Here is an 18,446-nt window from a genome sequence, read left to right on the forward strand (position 1 = left end):
TATAATTTTTACTGAAAGAATTTTGTTCAGTAACATTTTGTAGCTTTAGGCAGTTGTCAAAGTTTAAAATATTCAAATATCAAAATCGTAAATATTAATCAAATTGAAAATTTTTACTGAATGTTGTCTTTTTACTTTTTTAATTTTTTCCTTTGAAAGAGTATAAAATGCTTTACTCTGTAAAAAGAAGTTACTGAGTAATATTTACTGAGAAAGTACAAGGACAAACCTAATTTGTAGACATGTATGTGAATCACTTTTATTTCGATTATTACCGTTCAATATATGCATATAAATAAAGGGAAACAGTCAAACAAAACACGGGAATGCTTAATTGCAGAAAATATAAACGAACACAACATAATTAGTCCGGTCAAAATATACATTGAAATAGCAAAAATTCCCACAGAGCTGAATTTTGGTGGAGAGCTAGGGCTTGCCATTAGTAAATATTGTAGACAGCAAAATTATCTACAAGTTTGACTTTTATATAGGTATAGCTGTTCTAAAAAACACATGATTTTTATGCACTCATAAGGGAAATATGCACAAAGCTGAATTTTGGTGGAGAGCTAGGGTTTGCCATTAGAAGCAACGTCCTAAAAGTCCCCATCGATCCCATGTGTGCAAAAAAAATTATTCGGGGTCAAAGGTCAAAATTAAAGGGTTTTTAGGTTTTCGGATTTATTTTTGGAAAACGGTTGATCTAATCAAAAAGTGACTAAAGTAAATATTGTAGACAGAAAAATTACCTACAAGTTTGACCCTTATAATTTTTTTCTTAGAAGGAACCATTCTTGTTCTAAAAAACACATGATTTTTATGCACTTATAAGGGAAATATGCACATATTCAGACGAACCGGCTAAAATAAGCGAAGTAATCGGGTCTGTCCCCCCAAAAAATATATATTTTCTTGAAGAGCGAAATTATAGCTATCTTCTAAAAAAAAAATCCAACAAAATCGGAGTGTGTTTAGTGGAGTTATTCAATGTTAGAGTCATTTTATGCAAAAATAGCCCATTTAACCCACATGTATAATCGAAAGCCCAACGGGAACGACCCCAACGACAACTCCCCGATTTTTTTCAAGTTTTGTCCAAAGGTAGGGTTTGTTGCGCTGATTACGGAGATGTATAATTTTCAGCGGTTGCGGATCCGGTTCGCCGGTTAATAGACCCGAAAGGCCAAATTTAAAAACCGGGTTAGACCCGGTTCTACTGAACCGATTACTGCAAAGTGGATATCGTTTGAAAGCTTACGGAAGTATCTAACACATAGTGTCGTTACTTTAACCGGTTCGCCTCATAATGTACGTACGCGGCTAATTTTTTATTTGACTTTTAGATCGCGATATCTCGAAAATGGTAAGTCTTTTTTAAGAATCATAAAGACCACTCTTGTAGACAATTATTGAATCTACAACTTTTACTTTAGCCGGCTTTTGCTAAGTCTTACCGTTTTTGAGAAAAATTAAAAAAAAACTGAATAATGCCTCCAAAAATGACCTTTGACCCCGAATAACTTGTTTTGCACACATGGGATCGATGGGGACTTTTAGGACGTTGCTTCAAATGGCTAACCCTAGCTCTCCACCAAAATTCAGCTTTGTGAGAATTTTTGCTATTTCCCCCTTATACGCATGTCTATTTTGACCGGACTAAATAAGTGTTTACAATAAATACATATAAACATATTTACTTATTTGAAAATTAAAAAATAAAAATAACAATCCAATGATAATATCAGATAATACATTTTGTTTTGTGCCGTCTTCTTTGAGAATCGTACATACATACATATATAAAAACAAAGGAAAACCAAATCACCACATTTCGATTATTAATCTCTAGGGTATAGAATAACCAAATCTATGATCTAATTAACAAATGAAACAGCCTTAATATATATGTATCACACGCAAACAATATTCTATTACATATAAAAGTATAGTTGCTCATGGTTTCAAATTAGCTCTCCTTCACCCATATTCATTAAAACTGTAACGCAAATTACTCTTAGGAATCCGAGTGACAGCAACTGAAAATGGAACTGTTTTCTGGATTTGTTGATGGTTTACTGTAAATATAGGGACCACGCATGAAGACGTCAATCAATTGTCGATGAGAACTAAAAGAAAGAAAAAGAAAAATGGTTATTAAAAATTGCGGTTCTTGCTAATAATTTTAATTGTGGAAATTATAAAATTAAAAAAAAATCCCATGAACATCACCCACTCTATTTTATCTCAATGAGGATCATGGTTATCTGTGAATTGTTTCAGAAAGATGCGGTGAACAACTTTACCCGTTGGTATATACATATACTCACGTCAATGTCAATTCCAAATCTGTAATGACTTCACCATCACAATTCCAAGATGAATATACTTTATTTGGCAAATTTGTTTCGGCATCAGGATACGAATCGGCTATAGGTTGGCAAGATCCACGAATACTATTATAGTCTTGGGGTGAAATGTTGGGTCTAGCATTAAATATGAACTGTTTTGTGCGATATATTTCCACAAAGGGCAAATTACGCTGCAAACCAAGAAAAAAGAAACAACAAAATTATATCGATACTAAATAAATGTCCCATTAGTACTCACAATATCACCATTTCGAGCCATTGTATTGATGGCGAATCGTAAATTATTAAACATATTCGATTTACGAACTAATATTACATCCAAATGTCCATCTCCCAAGTGACAATATTTGGACATACCGTTGGGACTGCGACTACAGGCACATGTTATGTTCGTTGTTGTGACCATAAAAAATTCACCTCTTATAATACGCCATTTTTGTCTGTTTTCACTTTTTTGCTTTTCGTTTGATGCTATTTCATGTTGCTGCATATTGTCGCTATTAGACAAAGATGAGCTACTGGGTGAATCTGCTCTATCTTCTAAGGCAAGAGTGACATTGCTATTACTAACAATGTCATTCTTTTGGCTGGTGGAATCGTGGATATCACAGTTGTTGGCCTCAAGATATTGGGAATGGTTATAATTATGGGATTTTCTTGCTTCACACTTCTGATCAGAATGCAAAGATGTCTTAGACGATGAAGGTTTGTCCATGTCGATGTGGTCTGATGATGTATCCAATTTACAAGTTTCACAATTTACATTGCAAATAATATCAGGCATGGCATCTTCACCATCTACTTCATCCTCATTGAGCAGAATTTTCACTTCTGCTTCATAGCCACGATTTAAGAGAAATGATTTCACTCCCGTGTATTCGTAACGCTTTGTGCCCATCCATCGATATTTCTCACTTTTGGCGGCGACATCTCCAAGGTAACCATAGCCCATGGTACTGGCGAAAAAGCGTATGATACCATCAGCATTGCGGATACTGCAAACATCTAGACCACGTTTTCTGCCCAAAACCAAATGAATAGCTGCTGTTTGAGGATCAGAGGTACCATGCAAACTATAAGCTACAGTATCGGTGCTGCCTGCCGGAATAATACCCACCGGTAAACTGGGTTTTGGAATGTTATCTGGTCGTCGTAGACATTCTCCGGCATCCTGCAGAGATCTCATTATGAGACCATTAATCATTTCAGCTACCGTACCATCTCCGCCAACACAACAAACTGCATCAAACGGTGTCAGATCGTGGGACATAAGAATATCGCGTATTTGATTAGCCCTTTGCGTAATTATGCAGGATGCATCAATACCAGCTAATTGGAATGTTGATTTACAGGAACGTTCATAGATTTGGAGTCCCAATTTACGCCCTCCATAGGGATTAATAAAAACCAATAAACGCTTAACACGAGTTTGTCGGGACCGCTGTAACAAATTCAGCAAATTGTCATACCACTTGGCAATAATATAGGGATCTTTGTTGTGCAACGTTAGACGTCGGATGTGCCAACGATTACAGTCGGTTGGTGAGGCAACAATGCGTTCGGCATAATACATTGATAAGAATGTATCGCTTGGTGTTGTCACATTATGTGGCTGTTGTGATTCTCCACCAGCATCGAGGGGATTATGAGCATTCCGAACAGTGGCCGATTTGGTATTACCCTTAGAAACTCGAATAACTTCGTGTAAGTGTACAACATTACTGCAATTTCCATAACTGGCTCGATGTGAAAGCTGTTCTCTTTCATATTCGGCTTCTGAAAAATAGAATAAAAAGTGGAATTAGCATCGGAGATAGAGGCAAGTAAAGACATGTTAAGTACGACAGGGCCGTCTCCGCAAGAAACATAGAGGAAAGAAAACACGGGAGTGCTAAGAGGATGCGCCACTTGTAACGGCGAATAAGCTCCAATCTAAACATTATTCCCAAATCCATGAATTGTCCAGGTATAGCAATGCATCCTACTCCCTCCACATATACATACAATCCCGCTGCAGCGGGTTCTCTCGTACCGGATTAACCCGGAGCCACACAACATCCGTTTTTCGGGCAGCGGCTGCCACCTCAGTGTACACATGTTTGTATATGTATCGTTTTTCTGTGTTGGGAGCAGCATATCCCGGAATGCATGCTCCCATATCCATGCATCTAAGGGGTTGCTCTGGACTTGTCCACGTGAGGGACTATGTTGGTGCATGCTGCGTGAACACAGCCTCCAGTGAGTCGTTATCGTCAGATTACGAAACTCACCCGCAGTCCCTCCAACAGCAACCGCACACGCAGTATTTAACACCAGCCGTTGTTGTTCCAATCCCAGAAAATGCATCCTTTTTGCAATTTAATTGCAATGGACTCCGAGGTAAGATCGAGGAAATAGTGGACTTCATGAACCGGAAGAATATTAAGGTCGCGGCGGTGCAGGAAACCAAGCTCAACAACAAGTGCAGCTTACAGCGTTGTTACAACGAACTGTTGAAGGATCGCACCAGATGTGCTTGTGGAGGATTAGCTTTCCTATTGCATCAGTCTGTTCAATACAGACCTATATCGCTTGAGCCTGACTCTAATGACCTCTACATGTAATGTATGGGGGTAGCAGTCAAGTGTGGAACTGTTGAGATATAGTTGCTGAACGTATACATCCCACCATAACCGTACGGTCTTGGGGGACTTTAATGCGCATCATGAGATGTGGCATTCGGTCCTCGGAAACGACCAGAGGGTACAGCGCTGGCTGGGCAGATTGATAGCTCTACGTATTGCTCGGTCAATGAGGACGCCCCTACCAGAGTTAGAGGAGAGTGTTACGGTTCGCCAGGCATATCCATCGTGTCACCTGGTCTGACAAATGACGTCAACTGGCATTTCTCTTGGATCAGATCATCTCCCCATAATTGTCTCCATTAGCAGACCGCCCGATTTCATCACCTCTGAACGCCGCACTTTCGTCAATCATGGGTAAGCTTATATGCCGAGTTTCAGAGAGTCCACTTATCATCTCTTCAGAGATCTGCCCAATCCTTCGGGTAGCGGAAAGGACGTTCCGAGACATCATCACTGCTGCTGCCGCTCGCCATATATCTGCTGGTCGAATACCCGAAGTGAGAGCAAACTTCCCAACAGAGGCGATGGAATTAGCAAATGAGCGTGAGGAGCTTCGTCGTGCCAACCCCAGTGACCACAGGGCAGGGAGCTGGCACTGAAAGTTAACAGGTTGGTCGAGGAGCATTTCCAGAACAAACGGTTAAATCATATGAAAATTTGCAACATTTGACGCAGAATAAGTGAATTGGGGGCAACGGTTAAGTCACTCTCGAACCCTGGAAAGAAGGAAGATAGGACCTCAGTCACGTTTGGCGACATTACGTTGACAGACCCGAAGAGGTGCGCAAGTTATTTCAATCGACAGTTTGTCGAGCACCGCGGGAGTGACAGGGCGAAGAGAAGAGCCGCATCAGATCTCTTCCTGCCGAGGATAAACCATCACAGTTTTCAATGGATGATGTTGCGAATGCCATCAGGAACGCTAAATCATCCAAAGCGTTGGGCCCTGATGGAATCTCAATGGTAATGCTGAAACAGCTGGATGAGCCGAGAGTGGAGTATCTCACTAAAGTTCTCAACCTTTCGCTAGCCACCCTCATTGTTCCCGAAGTCCGGAAAATGGGCAGGGTTAAAACAGGCAAGGATGCCAGCAAAAGTGATTCGTACAGGCCGATTTCGCTTTTGTCGCCTGTAGCAAAGATTCTTGAGACCTTAGTCCTCCACAGCGTCAGAAATAGCTGTCCAGTTGCCGATCGTTAGCATGTATTCCTTAAGCAGCACAGCACGACAACAGAGCTGCACGCTATCTCTACGCATATTTGTCGAGTCGTACGTGGAATTCAGGAACAAGAAGTCCAAATCCCGTAGAGTGAAACAGGGAGTTCCCCAATGTGCGGTGATATCTCCGGAATTGTTTAGCCTCCACCTCTTCTGTATTCCGCCCTGAACTCCTATTTAAACGATCTTACCAAATTTTTTCCTCGCCAGGAATATGCAGATATCCGTCACTTAATCTACGGCTATTCTGTTAACCACATGGACGCACATGGACTGCGCAGTTTGGAAGAGAGTTGAATGTCGTGATGGACTGTAGCAGAGTTCCGACCACAAACTACTCCAAAATCCTACGGGTCACATTCGTTCACGTATTTCGCGCTATCTGCAAATAACTGAAATGTAGGAAAAAGGTCCTCATGTTCCCAGCCGGCAGCACTTGGGGCGCAGATAAAGAAACCTTGTTGACACATATAACACTATAGGTCGGTCTGTGGTAAGCGGCGCCAGTTTGGTCTCCGAATTTATGTGATGAATAAGATTAAAACTTGTCAGAATGCCGCCCTAAGAACAGCAACAGGGTGCCTCCTCATGACTACATATACATGAGGAGATTCTTCTAGTAAGGCAACACAATGAGATGCTTTCGTTGCAGTACTTTTTCGGGTGTTACCATGAGAGCCATCCCAATCACCAACTGGTGAGTAGGCCCGACACAACCAGGCACATCAAGGAGGATAACCACGTTCTAGTGGAAGATGTCCAACGATACAGGAGAGAACCCCTAGATCAACAGGCATATCAAACAGGTTTAAATAGAATTCACACGGACGCAGTTGTTAAGGCCATAAGCAAATATAGGGTGAATAAAGTCCTCGGAATACATCTCCCATCTATCGCAACTGAGTAGCGTCAGCTGGCACGACAAACCAGAGTAGTTTCGGCTCAACTATGCTCGTGATATTGTTCATTGTCATGGCATCTTGCACCATTGTCATGCCATTTTGCACCAGTTCATTGTCATGGCATCTTGCACCAGTTCATTGTCATTGCATCTTGCACCAGTTCTTTGTCATGACATTTTGCACCAATGCAGTTTATTTAAATTCATGACAATATTATGACAAAGATCGAATCTTTCACCACTCCAGTCGAACTCATGATAATTCGATGAAAAATATCGTTTTTTTCACGACTTCATTCGAACTCATGATAATTCGATGTAAAAGATCGGATCTTTTACGACTTCATTTGAACTCATGCAAAAGAACCAGTGAACTCATGATTTCATATGGAACCACTTTCATTTAATTTTGATGGGTGTATTGTAGGTCAATAGAACTTTTGGTTTTTCAAATGGGCTATATAAACCACGTTTTGGTAAAGCTCCCATACAAAGTGACGGGTGAAACGTCGACGTTTTAAATAATTTTAAAGGTATTAGTCCGATTTGCTCTCCGAATTGGTTGAAATTTGGGAGTTTGTGTTTCCAGAGGTTAAAAACATTTCTAACAAAATTTGTTCATATAGATCTAAGTTTTAGTATAGCCCCCATACAAAGTGAAGGGTGACGCGTCGACGTTTTATAGGCCTCGGCACATACGGTCCATTGAGTGTCGCGTTACAACAACCACATGAAAAAAGTGTAAGTGATGCCAAGTTTTTTTTTTTGAAAAACAACAATATGGCTGTCGCATTAAAGTTAAACATAATTTAACCTTTTTTGGGACAACGCGTGTCACAAAGTGTCACTCAACGGACTCAACGTAATTTGAGATTTTGTGGGTTCCAGTGGCAATTTGTAATTTGAGAATTAGGATTCCAAGAGGTCATAAAATTTCAGGTATTTTAAAGTTTTTATCGACGGTTTCGGTCCAAATTAGGTGAAATTTGGTATTTAGGTGTCCCAGTGCTCAGAAAACTTTATACAAATGTTGATATAGTTCCATGTTTTGAAATAGCCACCATATAACCGTACTACCCGATTTCAAGTATTTTGAAGTTTTTATCTACCTTTTGCGAACATATTATATATCACCTATACGTTGGAACCGACCAATTTCATATATTTTGAAGTTTTAATCTACATTTCGGCCCAAATTTGGTGTAATTGATAATGAGGATTCACAGTGGACAGAAATATTCATTTTAGCACAGAATATTTCATGGTGGAGGGTATGAAATGTTCGGTTTAACGTTATTTTGTTACTTGTTGTTACTGTTGTTGATTTCTAACCTACACCCCCTTTATGGACAATTGCCAGATAAATAAATAGCTATGCATAGTGCATGATCATTCTATTATAGTTTTCCTGTACAAAACCATGACGCACATGCCAATTACACATAGAATTGTGCCAAAACATTTGCATTTTAATTCTTTCTCACTCTCTTTTTGAACCACAAGGTGTTGTGTAAATTTGTATGTACATAAGTAGTATAAACATTATTTATAAACAATAAATGAGCTTACCTTTTTGAGCTGCTGCTACATTAACGCCTTGCACCACCGCTGCTGATGGCGTTGAAACTTTATCATTAATTGCCGAATTGTTTAACGCATGGCAGTGTTTGGCATCCGCTCGCTCCCACACAATGTGATCACAGTTGAGCAGTACTTTATAACGTTTCTTCTTAATTTGAAAAGTATTCAAAAGTATGTCACTGTCCACTGACGGATGATGTCGTTGCTTACTTTCCATATTTTCAGCGTGGGATTTGTGGTTATCCGAAACCATTTTGCTTTTTTTTTCAACTGCTATTGTGAATCCGTCATTGCCAAGAGATGCTGGACAAATAATTTAATATTATGGTTGTTGTTTTGTGTGTTGTTGTTGCTTCAGTTGATATTGCTTTTTACACCGTATATGTATATATGTGTGTTTTTTTGTAGTATCTGAATGATGTGCTAAAAAACAAGAAACAACAAATAAGGATGGGTGTTATATTAACGAGTGTTAAGCTAAACTGGTTAAAACATTTAAATAATAATTAACCAGGAAATCGTTAAATCAAATATGAAAAAGAAGATCGTTACTGGTATACGAGTACTGGCCCAAGAATAATGCATACGCTATCCATTATTATTCATATTTCATAGTTCCCCTCCACAGAAGATCACATTTTTCTGACCAATTTGGCCCAAAATTTGCACATCGTACTATTTTTACAATATCGGTCCACTCATTCGGGTAACACCCGCACTAAATTTTGAAAATGTTCGGAAAAGTGCAGTTTGAGACCAACTCTCGGATCGTTTTGAATTTTTTGCAACAGATTGGTCTCGCGGTTCTTATTACGATGGTACGAGTTGGCTCAGAGGCAGGTCCCTACTTCCTAAAAATGGCCTCATTGGTGCTCACAACAACTTTAGAACGGAGAATCCGAGTTGGTCGAAACTTTGAGTATCGTAATAGTGTTGTCTATGTTAAATCAAGTTGGAAGGTGGGTCTACCCCTCCAGGAACCCCACCCTTTTTTTGCGAATAGTTTTTAAATTGTTGCAGCAAATAATTCTTGTAATATTTAATTCGTACGTAGATTTTGTCCAAAGATGGACTAAATTGGACCGCTTTTTCTGGTAGCTCCCATGCTGCAAGAAAGAAGGTGATACAATAACACAAAATTCAATTTTTTTCAATTTCAACTTTATTGAGTCTTTTTTTATCACATACAAGTTTAAAACGCACATAACATGAAACACTTAAAGCTATTATGTTTCGTTTTAAAAACATATTCAAAAATTCAGCATCTGGCTTGTCTTGACGTATTACATATCGCTCATTTACTCAAAGAGTGACACATTTCAAAAAATCTAGTTTCGAGAGAAACACATTTTAAGTTGATTGAAATTTTACCTTCCTATTAACAAAACACTATTACACAAAAAATAAAATAACTACTTGAACCATTTTTTGCAAACGGCTAGCCAGATATCAGTGCTAAATTTCTGTGCATGATCAAGCATGATTTGAAGTGTTTTCTTGCTTCATAAACTCACAAAACTTTTTTGTTAATGAGCTGTACCTCGATGAGTTTTAGAGATATCAACATGAAAATTTGACACAAGATAAAGTAGAAGTCGTAGAAAAAATAGAAATTGCTAACTCAAAAAACCCCTTTTTTTTGAGTTATGCCACTCTTTGAGTCAATAAGCGATATATTGTTAATGTACACTGTAAGTAAATCGTGTTTGCTCCCCGCACTTCAGTACTTGAGAGCTTGTCTCATTTGGTTTAAACTTAAAACTAACCTTAACCTAAACCTAATAAACTAAAAAGAAAATAAGAAATGTGGCCTCTCTGACGAGAATGTTCGGTCCTGTCAAAGGGGTCACATTTCTGGTAAATTTAGCCCCTGTGAATTCCAGGAGAAGTGCGGACATTAAAATCTGGACACAATAACCATCCAAATCATAAGTTAAATCAATTCCAAGAGCTGAAATATAATTTGTATTTGCCCAGTTGTAATCCGATTCAATCTCTACAACTTCATGCATAAGTGGATTGATTTGGATGCAAAAACAGTCTGTTTACATAATTATTAATTATTTTCATGGCGAACACTGAAATGGGTTTAACTTCAGATGTTTCATATATAAAACTGTTAGAGTGTCGTTTATTGAAAGATGCAAAATTCTTTCCTATACACATCCTAAGTAGTTTTCTTTCAAAAAAGCTTTAGTACCTTTTCATTACTCCAGCTCTCTATTGTACCAAATATGAAACCATGTAGTACTTATAAGTACAATATAATTGTTCCACAAACATCCCATACCGGACAAGGGAGACTTCTCTCATATCAATGAGTGCACCCCGATTCATAGTAGCTCAATGATATGGGACCTACAGTTTATTGCCGAGTCCGAACGGCGTGTCCTAAGACACCACTTGTAGAGAAGTTTTACATGGCTGAAATACTCAGAAAATGTCGCCAACATTACTGAGGGGTATTTTGTCTACGTTGAAAACGTTGATGTTTGTCTGGCCGGGGAATCGAACACACGACCTTCAGCGTGCAAGGCATACCATTGCACCACGTTGGCACCCACACATAAGTACAAATTTCCAAAAATACATCAAGCGTAATTTTAGTTCCAAATGTCATGATTGCAGCGCTATCCGTTCTCCCACACACATCTCAATCCTACCCACCAACTATAATCTTAATTCCCAATTTCCGGATTCCAGCTCTATCCCAATTCCAAAATCTAAAAAAAAACGTAGTACCATTTAGTACTCAAAGGTACGATTCCGAAACTACCTCCATATCTCAAGCCTACACTTCAACAGTAATATTAACATCAAATTTCAGGATTCCAGCTCTATCCGTTCTCCTAAATCGAAATTGTACCAAATTTAGTACCTTTCGTGTACATAAGTACGAATTTCCAAAACTACCTCAATCCTATACTCCAGCATTATTCATAATTCCAAATTTCAGAATTCAATCTATATCCGTTCAACAAATGTTAGTACAGATCAACAACATCTAGTATCTTTTCCTACACTCCACTCCAACAGTACTATTAATTTCAAATTTCAGGATTCCAGTTCTCTACGTTCACCAAAATCCAAGTTGTACTAAAACTAGTACCATTTAGTTCTTTCCGTATACATAAGTACGAACTTTCGAGCCTATCTCAATATCTAAATCCTACACTTCAAGAGCAATCTTTATTCCAAATTTCAGGTTTCCAACTCTATCCGTTCACCCAAATTGTACCAAATTTAGTACCATTTAGTACTTTTCGCACACATAAGTACGAATTTCCATAACTACCTTCATATCTCAATCTAGAACTATCTTCCTCATAATGCAGAGGTTGAAATTAATTTTTTAACACTACACTCTAAACATTTTATTAAAAAAGTGCGGCACAAATATGCGCAGTTTTTAAAATATTATTGCTGAAATATAACTCATAAAATGTTTCAACTTTAGGTTTTTATTGCAGTATGAGCATTTGACCAATTTGTGCGAGATTTTGTTGCAAAAAAAAATGTAAAGTACACTTAGCCAATTAATCTCAAATATTGATTTCTTCAATTATACCATTAATAGAAGATTCATCCCACTTTGTTTTTATAGCACCAGTTTCAGATAATTTTTATGATTCAAAATATTTTAAATTATTTCTTTGCCAATTTGTCTTTATTTCTTATCTATTACTTTTTATATTTTTATTATTGAATTGCATAGAAATTGAAAGATCGATGTAAAATACGAAAAAGTGTTTTTAGAAAAAACGAATTTGTCAACATATTTACGTATGTATGTCATTCAACAAAAATGTGTATACAAATAGACTTTAGAAAAGTTTGTGCATTGTAATATTTTCTCAAGCATTGTTAAAAATTGATTACGAATTCTCGATTCTTATAATATTATTACGAAGCTTTATTATTTTTTATTTTTATTTGCTATGTTGGGAAGACACTAAAGTTAAAAGTTCTCTAATATGTGAAGATGGAATTTGCAATTCGATTGGATTGTAGGGTATTTAAAACAGTCAAATGGACATAATATATAGAATAGCAGTTAACGGTAGGGGAGAACATTAACACACGCATACATATGTCATTAATTATAAATGAAATAAAGTATATTTTTTAACGTAAATTTGTTGTGGTTAGCTGGACGGAAGCAGTTGGATTGGAACCGAATTAGTTATTGTCAATATCCCTATCATTCGTTCAGTTCATTTACTATCCCATTATAAACAAGTTTGAATTTGTGTTTAAATACACGATGACACAGACAAGGCGAAATACATATACCTATGTAAAATAATTATATGTGCAAACTAATATTGTCATATTTATTGTCGAAAACAAAATATATTTCCAATATTCTTTTTACATTGTAGTTAGTGCTTACGATTGCTTTTAAAATATAAAAGAAAATTGCGTTCTTATTAATTTCATATTAAAGAAAAATAATTTATAAAAAAATTTTCATAGAAAATATTTATATGTGCAAAAACAAAAATGTTTAAAAAATGCATAATAATGAACAAAATTGTTGTACATTTAACATGATATTGTATTACTAGAGTTTGGGAATTCCCGACTTTTTTCCATTCCCGGGAAATCGGGAATGAAAATTTCTCATTCCCGGGAACCCGGGAATTCCCGGGACTATGGTAAATCGAATTCGTGGGGCATAGACGTGACAGAGAGTAAGCAAACATGAAATACCTACTCCCTTTATGTGTAGTTGTGTCATTAGTTATCTCTTTGGAACAATATAAAGGGTAAAATAGCAATAGGGTCAAAAAGCAATAGCAAACATCTTAAACGACGTTGTGCCAAAATCTTGAAAGAACCAATAAATCATATATGACATATGGCAGCTGTTCAAGAATATCTTATGTATGCGGTCAAAATCCAATTATTCCTGACTAATTAGCGGAGGTTATATAAAACATCTTTTTCCAACTACCATCCTAGCAAAGCTTCCTTGATATCGAAGAGTGCTGTCCGATTATATTTTTAAAGTCAACGATATCGTATGTTCTTCTTATGGTTCGAAATGCGTGTTGATCATATAACAAATCCATTTATAACGAATTTTTACACGGCTGACCTTTTGAGTACACCGCTTCACAATGGCAACACGTTGGCACCAATGATATAGAGTCGTACTTATATGAACATACATACCATTGTTATTACTGGTTTCCAATCCTTATATGCTCTATTTGTCACTTACATATTATACAGTGTTTTATATTGCAAACAATAACTTTGGAGAAAACAACAATTCGAATGGATCACAGCTTTTATATCTTAGCAAATTAATATCCTTCAAGAATGCCACCAATAAAAATGTAGACTAGAACAGCCGTGATAAACTATAAATCAAGAATTATGTGAGGTTATACAGACTTCGAATTCCAGAAAACAAACACCAATTATCGAGAGGACCAATACACACATATTTTATACGAATTATGGCGATTTTTCCAATGGTCCCGCATTACGAATAATCGGGGCACGAATTATCGCCACTCTACTATATTTCCAATATTTAATAACTATAAGACAAATAATATATGACTTATACATGAAAATACAAATACCCGTATTCCCGGGAATTTCAAAAAATTTTCCCGGGAAATCCCGTTCAAAAAATTTCGGGAATTCCCGGGAAATCCCGGGCCGGGAATTCCCGACCAGAAACTCTATGTATTACCCTTGTGGATTAAGACTTGCTGTGGCCTTCGTGTCATAGAACCGACTAGGTTTCTTAAGGTTTTAGTGGTGATATACTCCAATTTCGCCAATAATGCACATTTCAATTCTTTCAGCGTCGTGCACTCCTTTGACTTCGCGAAAACTTTGGCAGATAGTATGCCCCGAAGATCTTCAATGTGTTTGTGGCCATGAGTTACAGCTGGCCACTCCAATAACGGTACATTTCGTGCATTTAAAAACTCCTTTGTAGGTCAAACAGGGTGATTCGGGGCAATATCTCGCTGGAAAGTCCTATTATATCCGTACATTTCTCGAGCAAAATCTATTAAGTTGTTCTCTATCAACTAAATTTATGTTTCGGCACTCATTTTTGTCGGAACAAAACTTAAAGTAAACTTTCGTCGATGTTAAGTGTTCCCTTTATGACGTGACAGACGCGAATGTTTTATAATTCTCATATAATTATTTTTTATTGGCTTGTAAGTTAAAATCGAATGTCCCAACTAACGGGATTACAATTTAAATCCAAGGAAGATATTACCACTAAGCAAAAATTGACAGGACATAAGCAAAATGTAGAAAAAATTGAAATATAATACCGTTAGAATTTATTTGAAAATTGGGAATTTTTCGCGTAGGATCTCTTATGGTATGCGCTGCATTCAGAGCTGGACGAAAGAATAATTTAAGTTTTGTTCCGACAAAAATAAATGCCGAAACATATGTTGAGTTGTTAGAGAACAACTTAATAAATTTTGCTGGAGAACTGTACGGATATAATTAGACTTTCCAGCAGGATATTGTCCCGAATCACCCTGTTCGACCTACAAAGGAGTTTTTAAAAGCACGAAATGTACCGTTATTGGAGTGGCCAGCTGTAACTCATGGCCACAAACACAGTGAAGACCATCGGGACATACTATCTGCCAAAGTTTTCGCGAAGTCAAAGGAGTGCACGACGCTCAAAGAATTGAAATGTGCATTATTGGCGGAATGGGAGTATATCACGACTAACACCTTAAGAAACCTAGTCGGTTCTATGACACGAAGGCTACAACAAGTCCTAATCTACAAGGGCAATACAATATCATGTTAAATGTACATCAATTTTGTTCATTATTATGCATTTTTTACAAATGTTCGTTATTGCACATATAAATATTTTCTATGAAAATTTTTTTATATATTATTTTTCTTTAATATGAAATTAATAAGAACACAATTTTCTTTTATATTTTAAAAGCAATCGTAAGCACTAACTACAATGTAAAAAGAATATTGGAAATATATTTTGTTTTCGGCACTAAATATCATAATATTAGTTTGCACATATAATTATTTTACATAGGTATATGTATAAGCATGTATTATTGCAACAAACTGGTTCTATTGTTGTATTTTAAATTAAAATCACAAAATTATAATAATGTGTAATTTACAAACAATGAATGTACTTAGGACTGACAGATCAATTACTGATGTGTCTTTCGCATTGTCAAACAACCAATTTAGCTAAATACACAGATAAAACATTACAAATTGCATATGAGATATCGAATAATGTCACGCGATTGGGAAAACGTTATTTTGAACAGCATCTGAGAAGTTTTTATCAAATTATAATTATACAAAATACTCTGACAAGCATAATTGGCGGTGAGGATATTTTTTTTGTCTAGATGTTCATCACCTATGAAACCCGCACTTTTATCAATCATGGGAAACCAAATTGGCCTTGATTTAGGTAGATGAAAGGAAGTTTCCAGACATCATAACTGCTGTAGCTGCTCGTCATATACCTGCTGGTGGAATACCCGAAGTGAGATCGAATTTTCCAACAAAAGCGACGGAATTAGCTAATGAGCGTGATGATCCCAGAGTCAGGGAGCTGGCACTGGAAGTTAACAGTTTCGTCAGTGAACATAAGCGGACAAGTGGCTGAGTCATCTGAAGACTTGCAATATTGTAAGCGGTATAAGTGAATTATGGAAAACGGTTAAGTCACTTTCAGTCCCTAACAGAAGGAACATAGGACTTAAGTCACGTTTGGCGACGTTGTGCTGACTGACTGGAAGACGTGCGCAAATTATTTTAACAGTTTGTCGAGGACGAAACACCACAACTTACAATGGATGATGTTGCGAAAACCATCAGGAACTCTAAATCATCCGGAGCGTGATGGAATCACCATCATAATGCATCTCCAAACATACTAGTCGAGGACGCAAACGGAGCATGCCGTGCGAAAGGACATTGTTAATTACGCTCGACTTATCAGAAGACGTTGATATTGTCAAGCGCACGACACTGTTTAAGAACATTCTATAGACTACGCTCCGGCCGTGTGTGAAACGTTGGCTAATCAATTATATATGTATGTGGACGCCAGCCGTACGTGGAATTCTGGAAAAAGAAGTCCAAGCCTCGTAGAATGAGTAGGTAGTTCCCCAGATGATGTGATATCTCCTAAACCTCTCTTGTATTTCAAGGTTCTCAAGTCTCTATTCCGCAGGACTTGGGGTGCAGATAAAGAAACCATGTTGAGCACATATGTATAACGCAATGTGGTAAGCTAGGTGTCGGCAGTGTGGTCTGCGAATGTAAGTGCAACGCGATGGAAAAATATTCAAACCTGTCAGAATGCCGCAGGATACCTCCTTATGTCTTCAGTGGACCATTTACATGAGGAGACAAAGATTCTTCCAGTACAGCAAAGCCATGACATGCTTTCGCTGCAGTACTTGCTCGGATGTTACCATGAGAGCCATCCTAATCACCATATGGTGGATATGACCCCCCACCCAGGCATGTCAGGAGAGATCTACATGACCTAGAAATGAGGGTCCAAAAGAGAACCCCTAGATCAGCATGCAGAGAAAAAATATTTTTCGCTTTTGTTGCAACAAGAATGTATATATATATAGGAAAGTTATATACTGAATAAGAACAGAATATTTTAATCTAATTGTTAATTCGCACTTGATAAGTTTGGAAAAGGCCTAGGAAACCGTATAACAGGATTATCATTAAAAATAGCTTATAATTAAAAATACTTGGACTGTACACGGAAGTCCCTCTTGACATATTCTCAAACTTCTGGCGATTAAGGCCCTGCGAAACATAATGTAACATATTATTATGTTGGTAATCGGGTGTCACCGTGGTGCAATGGTATGCATACCCGCCTTGCACACATAAGGTCGTGGGTTCGATTCCACGGCCAAGCAACATCAAAACACTTTTCAACCGTGGCAAAATACCCCTCCGTAATGTTGGCGACATTTCCTGAGTATTTCAGCCATGAAAAACTTCTCTACAAAAGTAGTGTCTTAGACACGCTGTTCGGACTCGGCGAAAACTGTAGGTCCCATATCATTGAGCTAATATGAATCGGGGTGCACTCATTGATATGAGAGAAGTCTCCCTTGTCCCTTATGGGATGTTTGTGGAGCAATTTGAATGGTAAGACGGGGTCTGTATTAGAGTTGGGCAATCTAGATCCTAGTTCACCGTCCTAGTTCCAAACAGTATGAGTAGTGCCAAAATAAAGTGTAAAATTACGTATACTGAATTTTTTCATACAAACAATATGGACGATTTGAACTGCGCACTGGACTAGATCGTTCTATTGAACTAGATTGCCACAACTCTAGTCTGTATACAGTCCAAGTGTTATTATATAATCGTAACATTTTTCTAAAATTAATTCCGATACAAAACTAAAACGTGAAAAAATGCATTTAATTTATTTTGTATAGGCTTCGTATTCATCTATAAGCTGTTTTTAAGGATGGTTCTACATTATATTCTCCCGCTATACGATTTCCTAGGCCTTGTAACGTTCAGGGGCGTATGTGGAACTGTAGGTTGGTTTGGCCAAGGTGGTAGGGGGCCCAGACTAGTTGATGTGCACCGGCTACACTCAGTCGCCACATACGGCTACGTACAAAAAAAAATATTGCGTCACAAAGAAAGTCATCACTAATCGTTATTGTTGTTGTTGCGTTCTGACAAGTTGTTGTTGTTGTTGTTATCATG

The 18,446-nt window shown here is 37.5% G+C and overlaps 1 protein-coding gene across 9 annotated transcripts in view; it reads right to left on the bottom strand.

Annotated features, from left to right (window-relative positions):
* Nucleotides 1–233: 233 nt before the first annotated feature.
* Cerk (Ceramide kinase) overlaps nt 234–18,446 on the bottom strand; it is a 65,893-nt gene continuing 47,680 nt past the window's right edge. For 5 of the 9 annotated variants that reach the window (XM_073991099.1, XM_073991134.1, XM_073991108.1 and 2 more), the window contains exons 2-5: nt 8,685–9,119; nt 2,611–4,148; nt 2,331–2,542; nt 234–2,129 (exon numbers count right to left, since the gene is read on the bottom strand). In XM_073991099.1, coding sequence (XP_073847200.1) covers nt 2,018–2,129; nt 2,331–2,542; nt 2,611–4,148; nt 8,685–8,949 — 2,127 coding nt within the window. In that variant the 5' untranslated portion in view covers nt 8,950–9,119 and the 3' untranslated portion in view covers nt 234–2,017. The remainder of the gene's footprint in view (nt 2,130–2,330; nt 2,543–2,610; nt 4,149–8,684; nt 9,120–18,446) is intronic. The other 4 variants (XR_012413314.1, XR_012413312.1, XR_012413315.1 and 1 more) reach the window with 1 other exon arrangement.

This window comes from Musca autumnalis, unplaced genomic scaffold (genome assembly GCF_047663935.1).
Source record: "Musca autumnalis isolate F117 unplaced genomic scaffold, ASM4766393v1 scaffold_1, whole genome shotgun sequence".
NCBI classification, from domain to species: Eukaryota; Metazoa; Arthropoda; class Insecta; order Diptera; family Muscidae; genus Musca; species Musca autumnalis.